Source organism: Nerophis ophidion, linkage group LG01, assembly GCF_033978795.1.
Source record: "Nerophis ophidion isolate RoL-2023_Sa linkage group LG01, RoL_Noph_v1.0, whole genome shotgun sequence".
NCBI classification, from domain to species: Eukaryota; Metazoa; Chordata; class Actinopteri; order Syngnathiformes; family Syngnathidae; genus Nerophis; species Nerophis ophidion.
Window position 1 is genome coordinate 89541867 of NC_084611.1, and position 16398 is coordinate 89558264.

The 16398-nt window shown below is 42.0% G+C and overlaps 2 protein-coding genes and 1 long non-coding RNA gene across 4 annotated transcripts; 2 read left to right on the forward strand and 1 right to left on the reverse strand.

The window, feature by feature from the left end:
• Positions 1–970: 970 nt before the first annotated feature.
• LOC133561780 (uncharacterized) lies at positions 971–3632 on the forward strand. The gene is made up of 5 exons (XM_061915352.1): positions 971–992; positions 1135–1473; positions 1803–2036; positions 2118–2558; positions 3625–3632. Exons 1-5 carry the CDS (start codon positions 971–973, stop codon positions 3630–3632), a joined length of 1044 nt encoding a protein of 347 aa, XP_061771336.1.
• Positions 3633–4116: 484 nt separating this feature from the next.
• LOC133561624 (uncharacterized) lies at positions 4117–13002 on the forward strand. 2 transcript variants are annotated; one of them, XM_061915039.1, is made up of 5 exons: positions 4117–4317; positions 6026–6310; positions 9648–9738; positions 9953–10010; positions 10076–13002. In XM_061915039.1, the coding sequence occupies exons 1-5, from the start codon at positions 4149–4151 to the stop codon at positions 10124–10126; spliced, it is 654 nt and encodes a 217-aa protein (XP_061771023.1). In that variant the 5' UTR covers positions 4117–4148; the 3' UTR covers positions 10127–13002. The 2 variants fall into 2 exon arrangements, with proteins under 2 accessions (XP_061771023.1, XP_061771031.1); XM_061915047.1 differs by having other exon boundaries at positions 10079–13002.
• Positions 12430–13990, reverse strand: LOC133561636 (uncharacterized). Its single transcript, XR_009808745.1, has 2 exons — positions 13774–13990; positions 12430–13175 (listed from the first exon to the last, which is right to left on the reverse strand). It is a non-coding gene; the product is annotated as an uncharacterized LOC133561636 (long non-coding RNA).
• Positions 13991–16398: the final 2408 nt, after the last annotated feature.

Below are 16398 nucleotides of genomic sequence, written 5' to 3' on the forward strand. Positions count from 1 at the left end.
CCAACAAAAAACAAATAACAGAAGGTGACATTTGTGCCATTTGTTTACAACTGAATGGAATGCTAACACGGGGATTCAGAATATTTAGGACTGGTAGTAGTCGAACCACAGCAGTCGTTCTGCCACACAATACCTGGATGCTAATGAGGGGAAATTACACTTCAAAGACTGTCGTTGGCTTTGACTGTTAGAATTGCTCCATTGCATCAAAACAGTTGTTTTTATCACTACAATAGGGCAAAACCATCCTTGCCCAGGAACACCTTCCTGGTTTTGGATTGTAAATATTTGGGGGTTTGGCACCAGCTGCTAGACTAGATCTTACCAATCTAAGTCTATGACTAGATCTGAACAATCTAAGTCTGAGACTAAATCTGACCAATCAAAGTCGAAGACTGGATCAGACTAATCAAAGTACAAGACTAGATCAGACTAATCAAATTACAAGACGAGATCAGACCAACCTAAGTCTAAGACTAAATCTGACTAATCAATCAATCAATCAATGTTTATTTATACAGTATAGCCCCAAATCACAAATGTCTCAAAGGACTGTACGAACCATTACGACTACGACATCCTCGGAAGAACCCACAAAAGGGCAAGGAAAACTCACACCCAGTGGGCAGGGAGAATTCACATCCAGTGGGACGCCAGTGACAATGCTGACTATGAGAAACCTTGGAGAGGACCTCAGAAATGGGCAACCCCCATTCCCCCCCCGCCCACCCCACCCCTCTAGGGGACCGAAAGCAATGGATGTCGAGCGGGTCTAACATGATACTGTGAAAGTTCAATCCATAGTGGCTCCAACAGAGTCTAAGACTACATCTGACCACTCTAAGTCGAAGACTCGATCTGACCAATCTAAGTCGAAGACTCGATCTGACCAATCATAGTCTAAGACTAGATCAGACCAATCATAGTCTAAGACTAGATCAGACCAATCTTAGTTTATGATCATGAACTGATGAAGTCTGCTTGGATGAAAGGTGAAAAGTCTAAGACAAACCAAACAGTCCAGTTGTGATCGATGGAATTCCCTGAGAGAATTCATGAAATAATTGTTAGTTGTGATGTGTGAAGTACTTGATGAAGTATTTGATGAAGGACTTGTGATGTTGTGTGTTTCAGGGCTGCTCAGTGCTGAGTGGGGGGGGAACTATACTGAGAAGGAGATCTGTGCATTTAAAGGATCCACTGTAAAGCTTCGGTGCGACTTTGAGTTCCCGCCCACAGAAGGCGGGCGTGAGATCAAGGTCAAGGAAACATTTTGGTTCACCAAAGATCCAAAGAAAGATCTGAGACTGGACCCTGAGTACTTTGGTGGTGTGCAGTCTGAGTGTCATGGCAACATCTGCAGTCTGACCATCGCAGACGTGAGACGGAGTGACGAGTACACGTTCAGATTCACAACTGACCATTCCAGAGGAGACTTCATCGTCACGCCTGGTGTCAAAGTGACCGTCACTGGTACTGCTTTCCATGAAACACATTTCCACCAAGCTCAGTCCAGTTTGAGGTCAGGAAGTCCAAGTCCTGATTGTCTGCTGTGAGTAGGCGGGGCCAACCACAGTGACATCTTCTTTTTGCTCTTCTTCACATTCTGGAAATGACCATTTGCTGAGTCTGAGTCTGCACTGAGTCTGACTTACTACAACTGTACTTGGTACCCTGACAAGTTATTTTAGTACCCTTCACAACTTATGAGAACAGAAACTGATCCAAACTGTACTGCCTTTGGTGGAAGTGGTGATTAGGACTTTTATTTTGAAATGATTTAAGTTCTCCTTTCATTCCAGATCTGAAAGCACAAGTGTCCTCAAGTCACAGGTATGAAGATGGCAAATATTGCTATGATCTGAAGTGTGTCAGCGACACGTGCAGTCCTAGGTCTCCTTCTTCATACGTCTGGTATAAGAATGGAGAGGAAATCCAAAATGTAAAGTCCCAAGTGTACATATTAGAGTATGACTACAAAAACAGTTACTCCTGTGCTGTGAGAGGACACGAGCAAGCTGTGTCTCCTCCAGAGTGTGAGTGGACTCTTCAGTCTTCTGCTGCACGTCACATGTAACTTTGTGCTGACTCAGCTCAATGCTTCTTCTGTCTTTCAGGTGTGTTGTACTGGTCATGTAACAAGGTGGTTTACCACAAGAGACACATCTGTGCCATCCAAGGATCATCAGTTGACATTACCTGTGAATACACGAGCTATGGAAATACCCTGACAAAATTCTGGTTCCGTAGAGATTCTAGTCACTGGAGGAACCCCTCCATGACTGAAGATCTGCGGTCAGACCCTCAGTATGAAGGTCGTCTTGAGTTACCTTCAGAGTCTTCTGGAAAAAGCACACTGAGAATAAAAGATGTGAGGCAGAGTGATTCTGCCGAGTACTGCTTCAAATTCACCACTAATGATGGTTTTGAATGGAGGAGTATTTTACCTGGAAGCACCTTGACAGTCACAGGTATGAACACACCTGACCAAACATGCCCAATAATACAACTATATTACAATGAATACTTTGGATTAGATTACAAAATAGATATATTATGTACAATACTGTACATTACATTATGTTTGGTTGTTTTGCCAAGTCACTAATCTTTTCTAGTGTTTGAATGCGGGTCAGGTGTAATTTTATTTTGAAATACCGTATTTCCTTGAATTGCCGCCGGGGCGCTAATTAATTTAAAACCTCTTGTCACTCCGGCACTTACCAAAGGCATGCGGTAAAAGTAAGCACGCGCTAATTATTTTAAAACCTCTTCTCACTCCGGCACTTACCAAAGGCATGCAGTAAAAATTTGAGTGTAATTGAAGGATACCACCATGAAAAGCACATCTAATAAAAAGAACGTTATTATGGTCTTATGTTATAAATGAAGTCCATGCGCAGCTCCTTCTGATTAAAAGCATTGATAACTTGTTGATAGAAGTTTTAAAAGTCTCTCTGTCTCGATGGAGTTCTTCCTTTATTACCTCCTGCTTCGATTGAAAGTCCAGTTTAGAAAACTGCTATCTGATCGCTGCCCTCAGTTAGCTTGGCTCCTCAAGTGCGGGGGCGACGACAGAATTATCCTCGGAAAACTCCTCCTCCCGTTCTGCACCGTGGGTGATCTCTTTATCCCACCGCTGCCACCAGGAAGTGTTATTGTATAAATAATACACTGGGTATTTAGGACTGGAACGTGCTTTATTTCAGCCTGGTTGTTTACATAGCCAGTATAGGAGTGTTACATCCTAAAAGTTCCGTCCCACACCCGCCGCGTAAAATCCATCCCAGCACAATTCACGTCACTCATTTTTCACTTCTTCTGCAGCCGAGTAGTCGCAAGAAGGATCACTAGCGCCCTCTACCACCAGGAGGCGGGAGTCATTTAATGACTCATATTTGACACACGCAGCTACGGTATTGTGACGGTCTCAAGCCGTGGTCTTGCGGGTTCCCAGGACCACCAAGAAAGGACATGCTTTGAGCAGTTTGACTCTGTTTATTTTTCAATAAGACCTCAGTCCTGGTCGCTCTTCCGCTCCTCCTCTCCGCTCGCTCGCCGACGCCGCCTCCTTGCCGCCATCTTGGGCCGGGCTACAGCATGCGCTGCCTGTCTGTCGGACAGTCGGCTAACCCTCTCCACAGCTATATTAATAAAACAAAGCTGCTTACTGTTCTTTTTAGCTTACCCGGTATTCAATAGCTCGGACCTTAAATCCTACTGAATAACTCTTAATCTTCTTCCCTTTATGCGATTTCAAATTACCGGTATTGAAATCAGCCTCCTCCATTTTGAAAATGATGACAGGGGAAGTGTCACTCGTGACGTCACAAGTTTGACACGGCAGTAATACTAAGCATGCGCTAATTATTTTGCGAAGCGAGTAATTCAAGGCAGGCGCATACTATATGCCCTGCGGCAATTCAAGAAAATACGGTAAGTCAGCAGCCAATCACAAGAAGGCTGTGGGCTGCAAACTGGACTTTGGACAGTGGTGTTCCAGATGAAGCAGTCATGTGTGTATGTTGTGTGACTTGCATCTCCAATCAATATTAATATGACATCTTTCATGTTTGCTCCTCTGGCCTCCAGCTGTGCAGGTGCAGGTGATGTCAGTCAGAGTTGAAGATTCTCACCTTGTTGCACAAATGTTGTGTCACACAAGCTGCCTTCTAGAAGCTCCTTTGTCTTTTGTGTGGCAGAAAAATGGAGTGAATATAAAGTATGGACCCAAAGTAGAAGTCACCTTGTCACCTGGAGACTACATCACCTGTGCTGCAGAACAAGAACAACATATCAGCATCTCTCCTCCCCTGTGTGAGTGCTTCTTTCTTCTGGAAAAACACAAATCTTTCTCGTTTCTATTCCAACTACAAAGTCCTAAACAACACAAACAAATTGCAATGACCTCCCAGCTGATGAACACGTTTAGCCAGCTGGCAGAAGCAGCAACCAGTCAACACATTTGTTTTTATTCCTGCTTACGTCACACTTGTTGCTAGGTAGACTTCATAGGGCGCTGTGACGGACAGGGAGAGTCGGCAGGAAAACAACACTTTAAAGGCCAACTGAAAGCCACTACTAGCGACCACGCAGTCTGATAGTTTATACATCAATGATGAAATATTAACATTGCAACACATGACAATACGGCCTTTTTAGTTGACTAAATTGCAATTTTAAATTTCCCGCGAGTTTCTTGTTGAAAACGTCGCGGAATGATGACGCATACGCGTGACGTCACGTGTAAGGGGGACGTATTAGCGTAGCACCAAACACGGCTAAAAGTCGTCTCTGTTCATGGCGTAATTACACAGTATTTTGGACATCTGTGTTGCTGAATCTTAAGCAATTTGTTCATTTAATAATGGACAATATAAAGAACAAACCTGTTAGGGGAAAGCGGTGGATTGCAGCTGTCTTTTGCACCGAGACACAGCCGGTGTTTCTTTCTTTGTTGTGAAGCAGAGCGGTCAAGCGAACATGTTTTCTCTATGTCAACCAGCATGTTTTTGTATGGGGAAATTGTGATATATATCTTACCGGAGACATCAGTGGATTATTCATCATCCAGCAGCAGCTGTGAGCTTAGCTTCTCAGCTTCCCTCTGAGACATTGTGTGTTCACCGCAGCCATCCGACCTGGAAGTATGTCTTTACAATCTTTAAAATCTCACTAAAACACTATTAAAACAATAAGCAGATAAGGGATTTTCCATAATTATCCTAGTAAATGTGTCTAATTACATCTGAAACGCTCACACTGCCCTCGCCCGGAGCTGTCGCTTTTTTTTTTTTTTTCCTAGTCCTTCAATATCAATATCCTAATTCACGAATCTTTCATCTTCGCTCAAATTAATGGGGAAATTGTCGCTTTCTCGGTCCCAATTGCTCTTAATGCTGGTGGCTCCCATTAAAAACAATGTGAATATGTGTGGAGCCCTGCAACTCGTGACGTCACGCGCACATACTTCCAGTAAAGGCAGGGCTTTTCTATTAGCGACCAAAAGTTGCAAACTTTATCGTGGATGTTCTCTACTAAATCCTTTTCAGCAAAAATATGGCAATATCGCGAAATGATCAAGTATGACACACAGAATGGACCTGCTATCCCCGTTTAAATAAGAACATCTCATTTCAGTAGGACTTTAATTATTATGAGGCAATAACCTTTCATTGGATCACACTAAATGTTTGAATAAAGCAATTAATTTGTTATTTCTATGAATAGATATTAATTAAATGAGAAGTTCTTTTGTGTGAAGTATGTTACACAGATATTATACGTACATCATGCGTGTATGTTTGGACTTTGGGGTCCCCCTGTGGTCTGGCATTATTGCAAAGTGAGGCAGTGAGCCACCAGATCCAGCAGATGGCGCTGCATGTGTACTGTGATGCACTGTCAAGTGTAATGTGCACTGGCGCCTTGGTGGAGGTCTGCTGCTGCTTTACTGACTCATGTTTTGTCTGTGCTGAAAAGAAGAAGAAGGTGTTTGTTTAAAACTTCTTTGTTCTTCCTCCAGATGTTCTGAAAAGACCCTCAGTGTCTCTGAGTCATGCTGGTGACATATTGGAGGGTCGTCCCCTGACACTGACCTGTGACATCGACAACTTTGACAACTCCTCAGCAACAGTTGATTACTGCTGGTCCAATAAGAAGAATGTGTTTTCAGATGATGAAGTCCTCAGTAAAGGTCGACAACTGGTCTTCAAGTCCTTCAAGTCTTCAGACTCAGCAGAGTATTGGTGTACTGTGGAGAACCAGCTGGGGAAGAAGACATCAGAACCCGTTCGCATTGACGTCCAACGTGAGTACATATCTTTGATATATGTGTTGACACTGATGAGGACAATGTCCTGTCCCTCAGATCTTCCAAGATGGTCCTCTTTGTCCGTCAGTCCGTTTTATGTCATTGTTAGGGGACAGTTGGTTAATCTGACCTGAAGCAGCGATGCTAACCCGGCCGCCAGCTACACCTGGTACAAGGACAACCAAACTCTATCCCAAAAAACACAGAACCATTACAGTTTTACCTCCGTCCAACTTGAAGATGCTGGAACATTCCACTGCATGTCTAAGAATAAACATGGACGTGTTCACTCTTCATCAGTCGTTATAAACCTCCTACGTAAGTACCAAGGTCTGACATGGAAGTACAGTACTCAACAGACATCGACTCAATCCAACATGGAGGTCTAGTTTAGGTACCGAAGTCCAATATGGACATCCCCTGTCCAACATGAATTTCCAATTCAGGTACCCAAGTCCAACATAGATGTCCTCAGTCCAAGATGGTGGTTCTCAGTCCAACATAGAGGTAAATTTTAAGTACCAAAGTCCAACGTGGATGTTCTCTTCCAACATTGAGGTCCAGTTTACATACCAAGTTAAACATGGATGTGCTCAGTCCAACATGAAGGTCTTCTGTCCAACACGGAGGTACGGCTTGAATACCCAAGTGCACCCCGCGCCGCCCGATGGTTTGTCGGCCTGCAGAACTGTGTTCCAGGTGTGGGAAAATTGGTAAACTCCTTCATGCCGTCGTACAGTCTTTGGGACCTGCTTCCTGATTTCAACCGCCTCTTTGATCCACCGGTGGAACTTGTTGCTTTCTGTTCTGATGACCTTGGTCACATCACAGTCCATAAGGTGGTTCTCTCTCTTTCAGTGTCTTAAAATGGCTGATTTCATGTTTTCCTGCATTGCTTTCTTTCTTGTTGCCACTTCACTATGTTACTTAGAAGTTACGTTGTTTGGAACAATTGGAACACGAACTGTCCCGCTTCCGAGCCCATCCAAGATTCACGGTATGTTGCTAGGTTAAAGAGTTGTGCCTGCAAGACTGGGAGTTTAAAACTCAATCCCGACAAAAAACGTGGGGAGGATTATAAGTAAAGCAAGAAATGCCTTGGTGAGGGAAAGAATACGTTGAGCGCCAAAAAAGATAAACATCGAAGAGCAGCTACCCGGAAAAAGGAGTGGATTTGAACAATGTTACGCCCTGGACATGGAGACCGAAAGGATCCTAAATGAACATCTACAATGTGAGCACGAGAAGGACTTTAAAACAACGAAACATCGTCGCATCAGAAAACCTGAGAAGCTAACCTCAGTAAGATTTGAGGAAAACCTTGAAAACACAAAGAAATGGGTGACCAACCTCACAGAACGCAAACTAACAGAAACGGAGAGCAGTGTGTTGGCTTGTGGCCTAAACTGCACCACAACCCCGATAAACATTCCATACTGGGATTTCAAAAGAGATAGCATGTCACTAAATAACAAAGCAAGGTGACAACCTGGTTTGCGCAACAAGGTGGCGGGGATACTAAGATCTGCCAAAATGACACACAAAAACAAAAACACTAGTAAGGAAACATTGAAGGCTATACAGTCAATAGCTAAAGACAAAAGTGCTACCCGCAGACCAGGGTAGACCTACGGTCATCATGGACACATAAAACAAATGATAGTCATTCTGGAGGATAAAGACACATATAAAGTATTAAAAATGGACCCTACAGAGGAAAAAAAGAAGAAATTGAATAGTCTACTAAAGCCACCAGTAGACAAGGGGCTTTAGATCTGGTTGAAATAATGTTGTGTTGCGGTGCAAACATTCTCCCAAAATGTGGTTGTCATTGTTGTTTAGTGCGGTCTCACTATATGACACATGTTTATGACCGTGTTGGCGTTGTTCATACGACCACTCTCAGTGTGACATGTATGGCTGTTGACTAATTATGCCCTTTGTTCTCTTGTGAGTAGAATGTTCGAAGTAAAGATGTTTGTCTTTCCGGTCAATGATCAAGACCTATCCTGACTTTATCAATTATAGGCCACTTCACTGTGATGTGCTGCGCTGTGCACGGTAGCTATCGGAAGAATGTATAGCTATCACTCGTCCTAGGGGGGGGACAATTGAAATCAATTTACTTGATATGTCTCAATGGAGACAAGAATTTGTGATTTTGAAGTACTGACAAACCTGCTGACTGCGGACAGACGTTAGCTACTGATGAGGGCATTCCCATTTTTTCCACCTCCCTTCTTCTCCCTGCTTGCTGTCTTTGTTTCGTCCTGTCTACACTTTTTTTAAGCATCTTTCTTTGCGCTGATCTCCAAATCTAAACATCAGACATGGAAATGATCAGCTGGACTCTCGACTCAATTGACAAAATCTTTTCGACGAGGAAAAGATGTTCTGGTTAACCAGACTGCCCTGATGGAACCATTGCTGCGGGGTACGTGAGAGATTCCTGGGATAAATGGAGAATCATGTGTCTCTCAGTTCTTTCCATCGAGGACGTGGAAGACATCTACCTATTTGGAACCGTGATCGCGGGGCACCTTCTGATTGGGTTGGGCATTGCTCTAGTGTATCGTCAAATTCGTAAGACGATGGCAGCCACTCAAGGAGCCCAAAAGCTGTTTGTCTCAATGGAAGGATTGGGCCGGGCTTTGGGATCACAGTCTGGGGCGATTTCTGAACTGAATCAAAAGACGGATCACATCATGGAAAAGCTGGTTGACAGGGAAAAATTGGATATGATGAAACAGACAGGCCATTGTAATGTCTGTTTGCGGGAAAACCAAATCCGAATCTACAATTTGACTCCCTCGAATGGCTTTGATTCAACAACAGGAGCAGGCTGTTCTGAAAACATCCCCCCCAAGGACTCCTCAAACGCTTTTGACCTTCCTCCCTCCTCAACGACATCTGGAGTCGAACTTTCGCTTGCATGTAGAACGGCCCCAGGCCTATGAACACTACATCAACACACCCAAGACAATGGGCATATGCACACAAACACACCCTGCCCTACCCCACGCCTTCACCACCGCTTGATTCCCCTTGGGGTGACGGACGGCTGGCAGCGCTTTGTAGCAGCAGTCGACCTCCGGGGTCCCAATTCCCCCTCCTCTGTTGCGAGTTTTCGTGATCATATGTAACATGTTTATGTGTGCATGGCATGGAGGCATGGGGACCGGTACTTTTTAAAGGCGGTACAGTACCGAATATGATTCATTAGTATCGCGGTACTATACTAATACCGGTATACCGTACAACCCTAATAAACATCATGAGTACATCACATCACATCTGTGTCTCCTGAAGACATCTACTGTATGTCCATGTGTAGGAATGTCCTGGAGAACGATAAACATCATCAGGCTGTTCTGTTCTGCTGTTGTGGTCGTGGGCATCCTGATCATACTGACTCTGGAATTCAGGTAAAAAGTAGGACTGTCACAATGAACACGTTATTGCAGATTAATCCATCATCATTAATCTGATTGAACATTGTAACACAATTAACCCACAAGCAGAAATGTTATTTTGTAAAAACGGATCATGTTTGTGTTAACATGAACATGATGCTAAAGGTGTTTACTGGTTTACTTTACTGGACAAGCTCAGCAGGTCTTATTTATTTTCCAAACGCAGGACGACAACGTCTCCCTCATCCACCGAGGATCCAAATGAGCTCGTCCAGCTTGCAGAGGTGACATCTTGTTGGTTCTGGTGTCATGAATCCAGTCTAACTGTCATCATGTGTCCTCTTGTCAGCAGCTGGATGATGGCGACTATGACGATATTGATGCAGAAGACACGCTGTGACGCCCATCGTGACAAAGTTGTTTTAAAATAGTCCTATTTTCACTTCCTGTGTTGGAATGTCTAACACTGAGAGAAAAGAATATGAATACTTTACTTATGCACAGACAAAGGAACAGAGGATAACCCTCCGACCCACCGAGCATGGCGTTATAATCGATAATATAATTGACATTTGTGGTCTTACAGAAATACATGAACCCACACATCGGAACGGCAATACATTTGATCTGGTTCTGGTTCGGGGTGTTGCAACTTTTAAAGTACTTCTGTGCACCACAGTGATGCCGACCCTTACCTCATAAAATTTGAAGTTCTGACCAGTTTTCAATATTCTGATAATAACCAATGCTTTAGCAATCGTAGAATTAGTGTTGCTAAAACCACAACTCACTCTGGTACTCAATAATGGCAGCGTTCCACAATGATGTGGACTCTTATCGATAGACTTACCAACGACTTTAATGTTTAATGTTGACTTTAATGCCATTGATAACTTAGCACCGCTAAAACTGAAAAAGGCCCCTAAAAGGCACACCCCCTGGTTCACAGTAGAAACCAGAGCTCTTAAACTATCATGCAAAAAGCTTAAACACAAATAACGTGCGACTAAACTCGAGGTTTTCCATCAAGCATGGAGTGATGAATTAACAACTTATTAACACACGCTTACCTTAACTAAAACTAAATATTACTCCAATTTGACCTGCCTCAAAAGACAAGGTTCTAAATATTTGTTTAACACAGTAACATCGCTAACTCAACAAATGTTTATTTTTCCCCAGTAGCTCCACCCACTCGGCTGATGACTTTATGAATTTAATGTACCAATAAAATTGAGTTCATTTGGAAGTAGATTAAGGACAAAATGTCCCAGCTCCGACTAGGTTCTATAAACGCAGATACAAATGTATGCAACAGGGCAAATGCTTTCCAAAATAATATCTCATCTTTTTGAAGAAGTAACGTCAGAAGAACTCTTGCGACTCGTTAATAGGACAAAACAAACACCATGTTGACTCGACCCACTTCCTGGGAAACACATCAAGGAGCTGTTTGTAAAATAAGGACCATCAGTGCTAAATATTATTAACTTGGCACTCTCCTCTGGTACTTTTCCCTTAGCATTCAAAACAGAAGTTATTCATCCTTTGCTTAAAAGACTTAACCTCGATTCTGACCTCCTGTTAAACTACTGGCCAGTGTCGCACCTCTCCTTTATCTCTAAAATCTTCCAAAAAATTGTTGCAAAAACCGCTAAATGAATAATTATCGTTTAACAACCTTTGTGAACCATGTTAGTCTGGGTGGACTACTCTTCAATTCATCAGTTTGTGATGTCCCGGCAATGTCGATTAGTCTTCATGCCAGGTGTTGTCTTCCCAATGACCCGGGCTCTTACATTATCATAAATGTCACAATTAAATAAGTGTACTCACACGGCATCCATCGCAGCCGGTCACCCAGGAGGGCGGCCCCCCACATATGCGGTCCCTTCCCAAAGTTTCTTCTTTTTGTCATCCAAGGCTTTTGGAGTTTTTCAGGGTTTTGGGAGTATGGGTTCAGATCTGCGGATATCATAGTGTTTTTTGAAGTCCTTTGAGAGACTTAAGGGCTATGACAGTAATAATTCATTGGACAAACCGAGTCAAAAAACAATGTCATTGAAATTATCCGTTTTCCATTTATTGTAATTGGACAGAAAGTGGAACAGGTTTCTTGACACCTAGATGTAAAAGAGAAATTGTTCTTTCCAAACTGCCGACTGCCTTGCTCTCCGCTAGCCGGGAACTTAGCTGCGGGGGTGGTGGGTGAGGTACAACATTCAACCTATCAAGATTAAACTCAGAACCCACAGTTCAAATGTAAAAAAAAAAATCATATTTGATGAGAATGTATTGTTTTGGTTAAATTAGGTTAAAAATAGAGTTGGGCAATATGGTAAAAAAAAAAGACATATTAAGATATGATGTATGTATATAAATGAAATCACTATTTTGTCATGTTTAAATGTTAGAATTGTTAGTAAGTTGACTGGGACACCGGCTGTTGTTGGTCCAGTCTGAAGCTAGCAGAGGTCCAGACCGAACTTCAGCTAGCTTCAGACAGGACCTCCTGCTGGCTACAGACTGAACAACCTACAGCCGACGTCCCGGATGACTTCCGCCTTGGCCTACTATCTTCAGATTTTGGTGCTTTGTTTCCTGTTAATTATTGTTCAAATTTGTCACTTTTGGGGTTTAAATAAATGTTTGTATACAGTTAAATGTTAGAAAAAGTGTGTAAATTGTGTGTGAATTATCAAAAAACTTTCAGATCTCTTTTATTTAATTGAGTAGTTGAGAGCTGTCCTTCTTCAACCAAGCAAGGTCTTGGGGAATTCCGCTGTGTACATTGGAATGCGACGAGAGGGGTTTTCTTTTGTCCTCAAAGACCTGCCGAAGCCGAGACCAGGAGGAGCTCGGGCCCGAGGCATCGTCTTTCTTTTGTCTTCAATGTGACCGAAAACAATGACTGTTTATATACTCCCCATTCCTGTTTTGCCGAAGCTGAAACCAGGACGAGCCCAAGCCCGAGGCATCGTCTTTCTTTTGTCTTCAATGTGACCGAAAACAATGACTGTTTATATACTCCCCATTCCTGTTCTGCTGAGACCAGGACGAGGCCGGACCCGAGACATCGTCTTCTTTTGTCTTCAATGTGACCGACAACAGTGACTGTGTGTATGCTCCCCATTCCTGTTTTGACATGTGTTGTTGCGTAAACATTGAATATCTAAATAAAAGAGGAGACGAAAACCTTTTCGTCAGAACTTGGTGCAGGAACTGTGCAAGGTGTACAGAGGCCATGTCTCTCCTCAGATCTGAGTCCAAATTTAACTCCGTCTCTGTTTGATTCTTTGCCTTTTTGTCTTGTTTAATAGATGTCAACAGTGTTTGAACCTGACAGTTTACAACTGCGTGCCTTGCCATCCTCGGTTGGAAAGTCCGGTTTACAAAGGTTACATTACCTTCACCTGAGGCGGGTGTGACAGCATTCTCCACTTTCTTTACTTGAAGAAGAAGAAAAAGAAAAAATTGCTTATTATTTTATTGAAGTTTTTTATTGTGGTTATGATTACATGTCCATCACAATATACTGTATATATGTGTTGTTTAAATTGTTATAAATATATGATCAGTATCGTCTTGAACAGGAAATACTTTGCATCCCTAATAAAATAAAAGATAATAACTTTGGTGTCTTTCTGTTTCAGGCTGACATTAACCATAAATATATATCTGTATAATATTAGTATCACTATTACTAATACAGTGCTACAAACTTACTATTAAATTAAAAGTACGTTAGCAGATGAAGAAAATTGTTGTGAAGAGAAAAAGAGAAAGGAAGAAAAAAATAAGAAGTCATTTAGTGGCAGTAAATCCATCTTTAACACCATCGTCATCATCATGGTAAACAACATGGAAGGAAGGATTTAAGGTAGAAGGATGAGCAGAAGAGAGATACAGAATGTTGCACACATGAGTTAGTAATTAATAATTGTCGTGAGATAAAATTGGATGGGAAAAAAAAAAGATAACAAGATTGTTGAGCAAAGACAGAATAAAACGGCGTCATGATGACGTCATCGCGGCTAGCACACTTACCCTCCATTCGGTCCTTTTGGCACTAAAAAAAGGGAGCCACGACCCCCACCAGCGCCCACAGCGTGGTACAGCAGGTCGTCGGCAAGGCGAAGGAGTGAGAAACCATGATTGTTGTCCCACAAAAAGAGGACTTTGTCGAGAAAGTGTTGTCAATTGGCGATGCTAGCTTAGCATCAGTGGCTGCTGCCGAGCCCGCTTGTCACTGTAGCCCCGCCCACTAAGCCCAGGCGTCACGTGATTGGTTGTAAGGCAAGTGTTTGTGATTGGTCGAGCCGGCTGCCATTCAGTGTTATATTAAAAAAAAAAACGAGCAGAATAGTCGTTTAATCCGCATTCTAATGCTAATAAGTGTATTTACATTTGAATCTTCAACATCAGATTAGAGTTTGCCGTCAAAGTTTGTCAATTTGAATATAATTTATGACATTTATCACGTTTGGAATTGCATATTAGCTGAGTGTGATCCAATCCAATCCACTTTATTTATATAGCACATTTAAACAACAATAACGTTTCCAAAGTGCTGCACAGCCATGTTAAAAACAATATTTAAAAATAAAAAACAAAAAAAAAAACATTATGCTCCACCAATGACTGAATAAAACAAAAAATAAATAAAAATAAAACCAATAAAAACAAATAAGATTAAAAACTATTTTAAAGGGTAAAATCAATTAAAACAGTAAAATAAAAATCAATTGTGCTGTATTATTATTTCCTATGAATGACAAAATTGATTTGGTGAATTTACAAAAAACATATATATGTACGTTCAAACATCTACCTTGTGTGAGGTTGAAAAGTAGAACTTGAAATAGAAACACGTGTTGGTGTTATTAAGATTTGTGTGCTAATGAGTGACATCTTAAAGCCCTCTTTTGCTTGCCTTAAAGCAGGGGTCGGCAACCCAAAATGTTGAAAGAACCATATTGGACTACAAGTACAGAAAAGTAATCTGTCTGGAGCCGCAAAAATGAAAAGACTTATAAAAGTGTTATAATGATGGCAACACATGATGTAAGTGGCTCATTAGCTATACTAGCCTACTATCAAAATGTGTGTCAGGCTGACGCAAATCTACGTTGACAGAAATGTTGAAATGTAATATTTATTCTACACATTTTTACAACATTGGAAAACATTAGTAAAACTCCTGGCAACTGACCAAAGGTATAGCTGTGTGTGTCCAAGTTAAAGGAAACAACAGGCTGTCTTCTTCTAATGAATTTATTACAATCTTTACAAGCTGGGTCACGTTTGCTGTGGTCTGGAACAACACGGCACACAAACAAAGTATCAGAAATGCGGCCAAGATTACATACAGATAACGTGTCATGAGACATGGAAAAATAAACTAAATACACAGAGGACATAAGTAAAGGAAATTAAATATACCTACAAACAAGGCATAATGATGCAATATGTACATACAACTAGCCTAAATAGCATGTTAGCATCGATTAGCTTGAAGTCAGGCAGTGACCAAATATGCCTGATTAGCACTCCAACAAGTCAATAACATCAACAAAGCTCATCTTTGTGCATTCACGCACAGCATAAAACGTTTGGTGGACAACATGAGACGAAGAAGGAGTGGCATAAAACACGTCCTTCTGTGGCGGCGTGGGAGAAAGTTGTACATGTAAACCAACTGTTGAGTCAAAGTCCAGACAACGGTGAGTTCAAGGGCCGCTGAAATTAGTAGGAACAAATGGTGCTTGCCAATGAAACACAAACACAAACATTTTAAAAGGTGGGCTTTCTAACAATTAGGAAGGTTTGTGTCTGTCATGATCTTTGGTTTGTGATCATGTTTTGGTTATGTTCTGCTGGTTTTTGGACTGTTTTAGTTCCTGTTTGCGCACCCTGGTTTGTTTTAGTTTCCATGACAACTCATTGGTTTCACCTGACTCATTTGGACTCACGCACCTGTTGTCAATCACACCATTTGAGCCTGTAGTTGCCAGGTAGTCGGCCTGGCGACACTGACATCATTCATGCTCTGCACTAATGATACACCCCTGCTACTCTGTTTTTGCGCTGTCTATGCCATAGATTCATGCTCTGTATTTTATGCCAAGTAAGTTTTGTTTTTTCATGTCCATAGTTTATGTTATAGTATTAGTTTTTTTTTGTGCCTCCGCTGTGAGCGCTTTTTGTTTATACTTTTAATTGTAGAAATGAAAAGATGTCATTACCTTCACGTGGTGTCCAGTCAAGTCGCTTTGCACCACGGGAAAACAAACCGCACCATAGTCCACGTCTTGACAGTGTCGTGTTTGTGCTCCTACAGAAACCAGATCACAACAAAAAACATATTTTTCACCCCATTTTTTTCCCATTTCAACACATTTTTTTCGAAAAGGCTCCATGAAACCACCAGGGCGCCGCTCAAGAGCCGCATGTGGCTCTAGAGCCGCAGGTTGCTGACCCCCGCCTTAACGCCTCAGGCATGTTTTTAAAAGTGCGTTGAAGTTCTTAGAGGAACCTGCAACGAAAATAACACAGAAAAGTGCATTTCATGAGTGGGTTTTATTCCTGCATGTCAATAAGATAAAGAAGAAGAAGGCCACTTCTTCTTCTTTATTTCTTTGAACGTCATGACCACTTCCTTCTTGCGACCTG

Bases quoted from the DNA above. Each gene is read 5' to 3' on its own strand.
- LOC133561780 (XM_061915352.1), top strand. From the start codon at position 971: ATGAAGTCTGCTTGGATGAAAG. The intron at 993-1,134 runs GTGAAAAGTCTA...TGTGTGTTTCAG, and splicing joins GAAGTCTGCTTGGATGAAAG to GGCTGCTCAGTGCTGAGTGG. The intron at 2,037-2,117 runs GTGAGTGGACTC...TCTGTCTTTCAG, and splicing joins AGCTGTGTCTCCTCCAGAGT to GTGTGTTGTACTGGTCATGT.
- LOC133561624 (XM_061915039.1), top strand. From the start codon at position 4,149: ATGTTGTGTCACACAAGCTGCCTTCTAGAAGCTCCTTTGTCTTTTGTG. The intron at 6,311-9,647 runs GTGAGTACATAT...GTCCATGTGTAG, and splicing joins CGTTCGCATTGACGTCCAAC to GAATGTCCTGGAGAACGATA. The intron at 10,011-10,075 runs GTGACATCTTGT...TCCTCTTGTCAG, and splicing joins AGCTCGTCCAGCTTGCAGAG to CAGCTGGATGATGGCGACTA.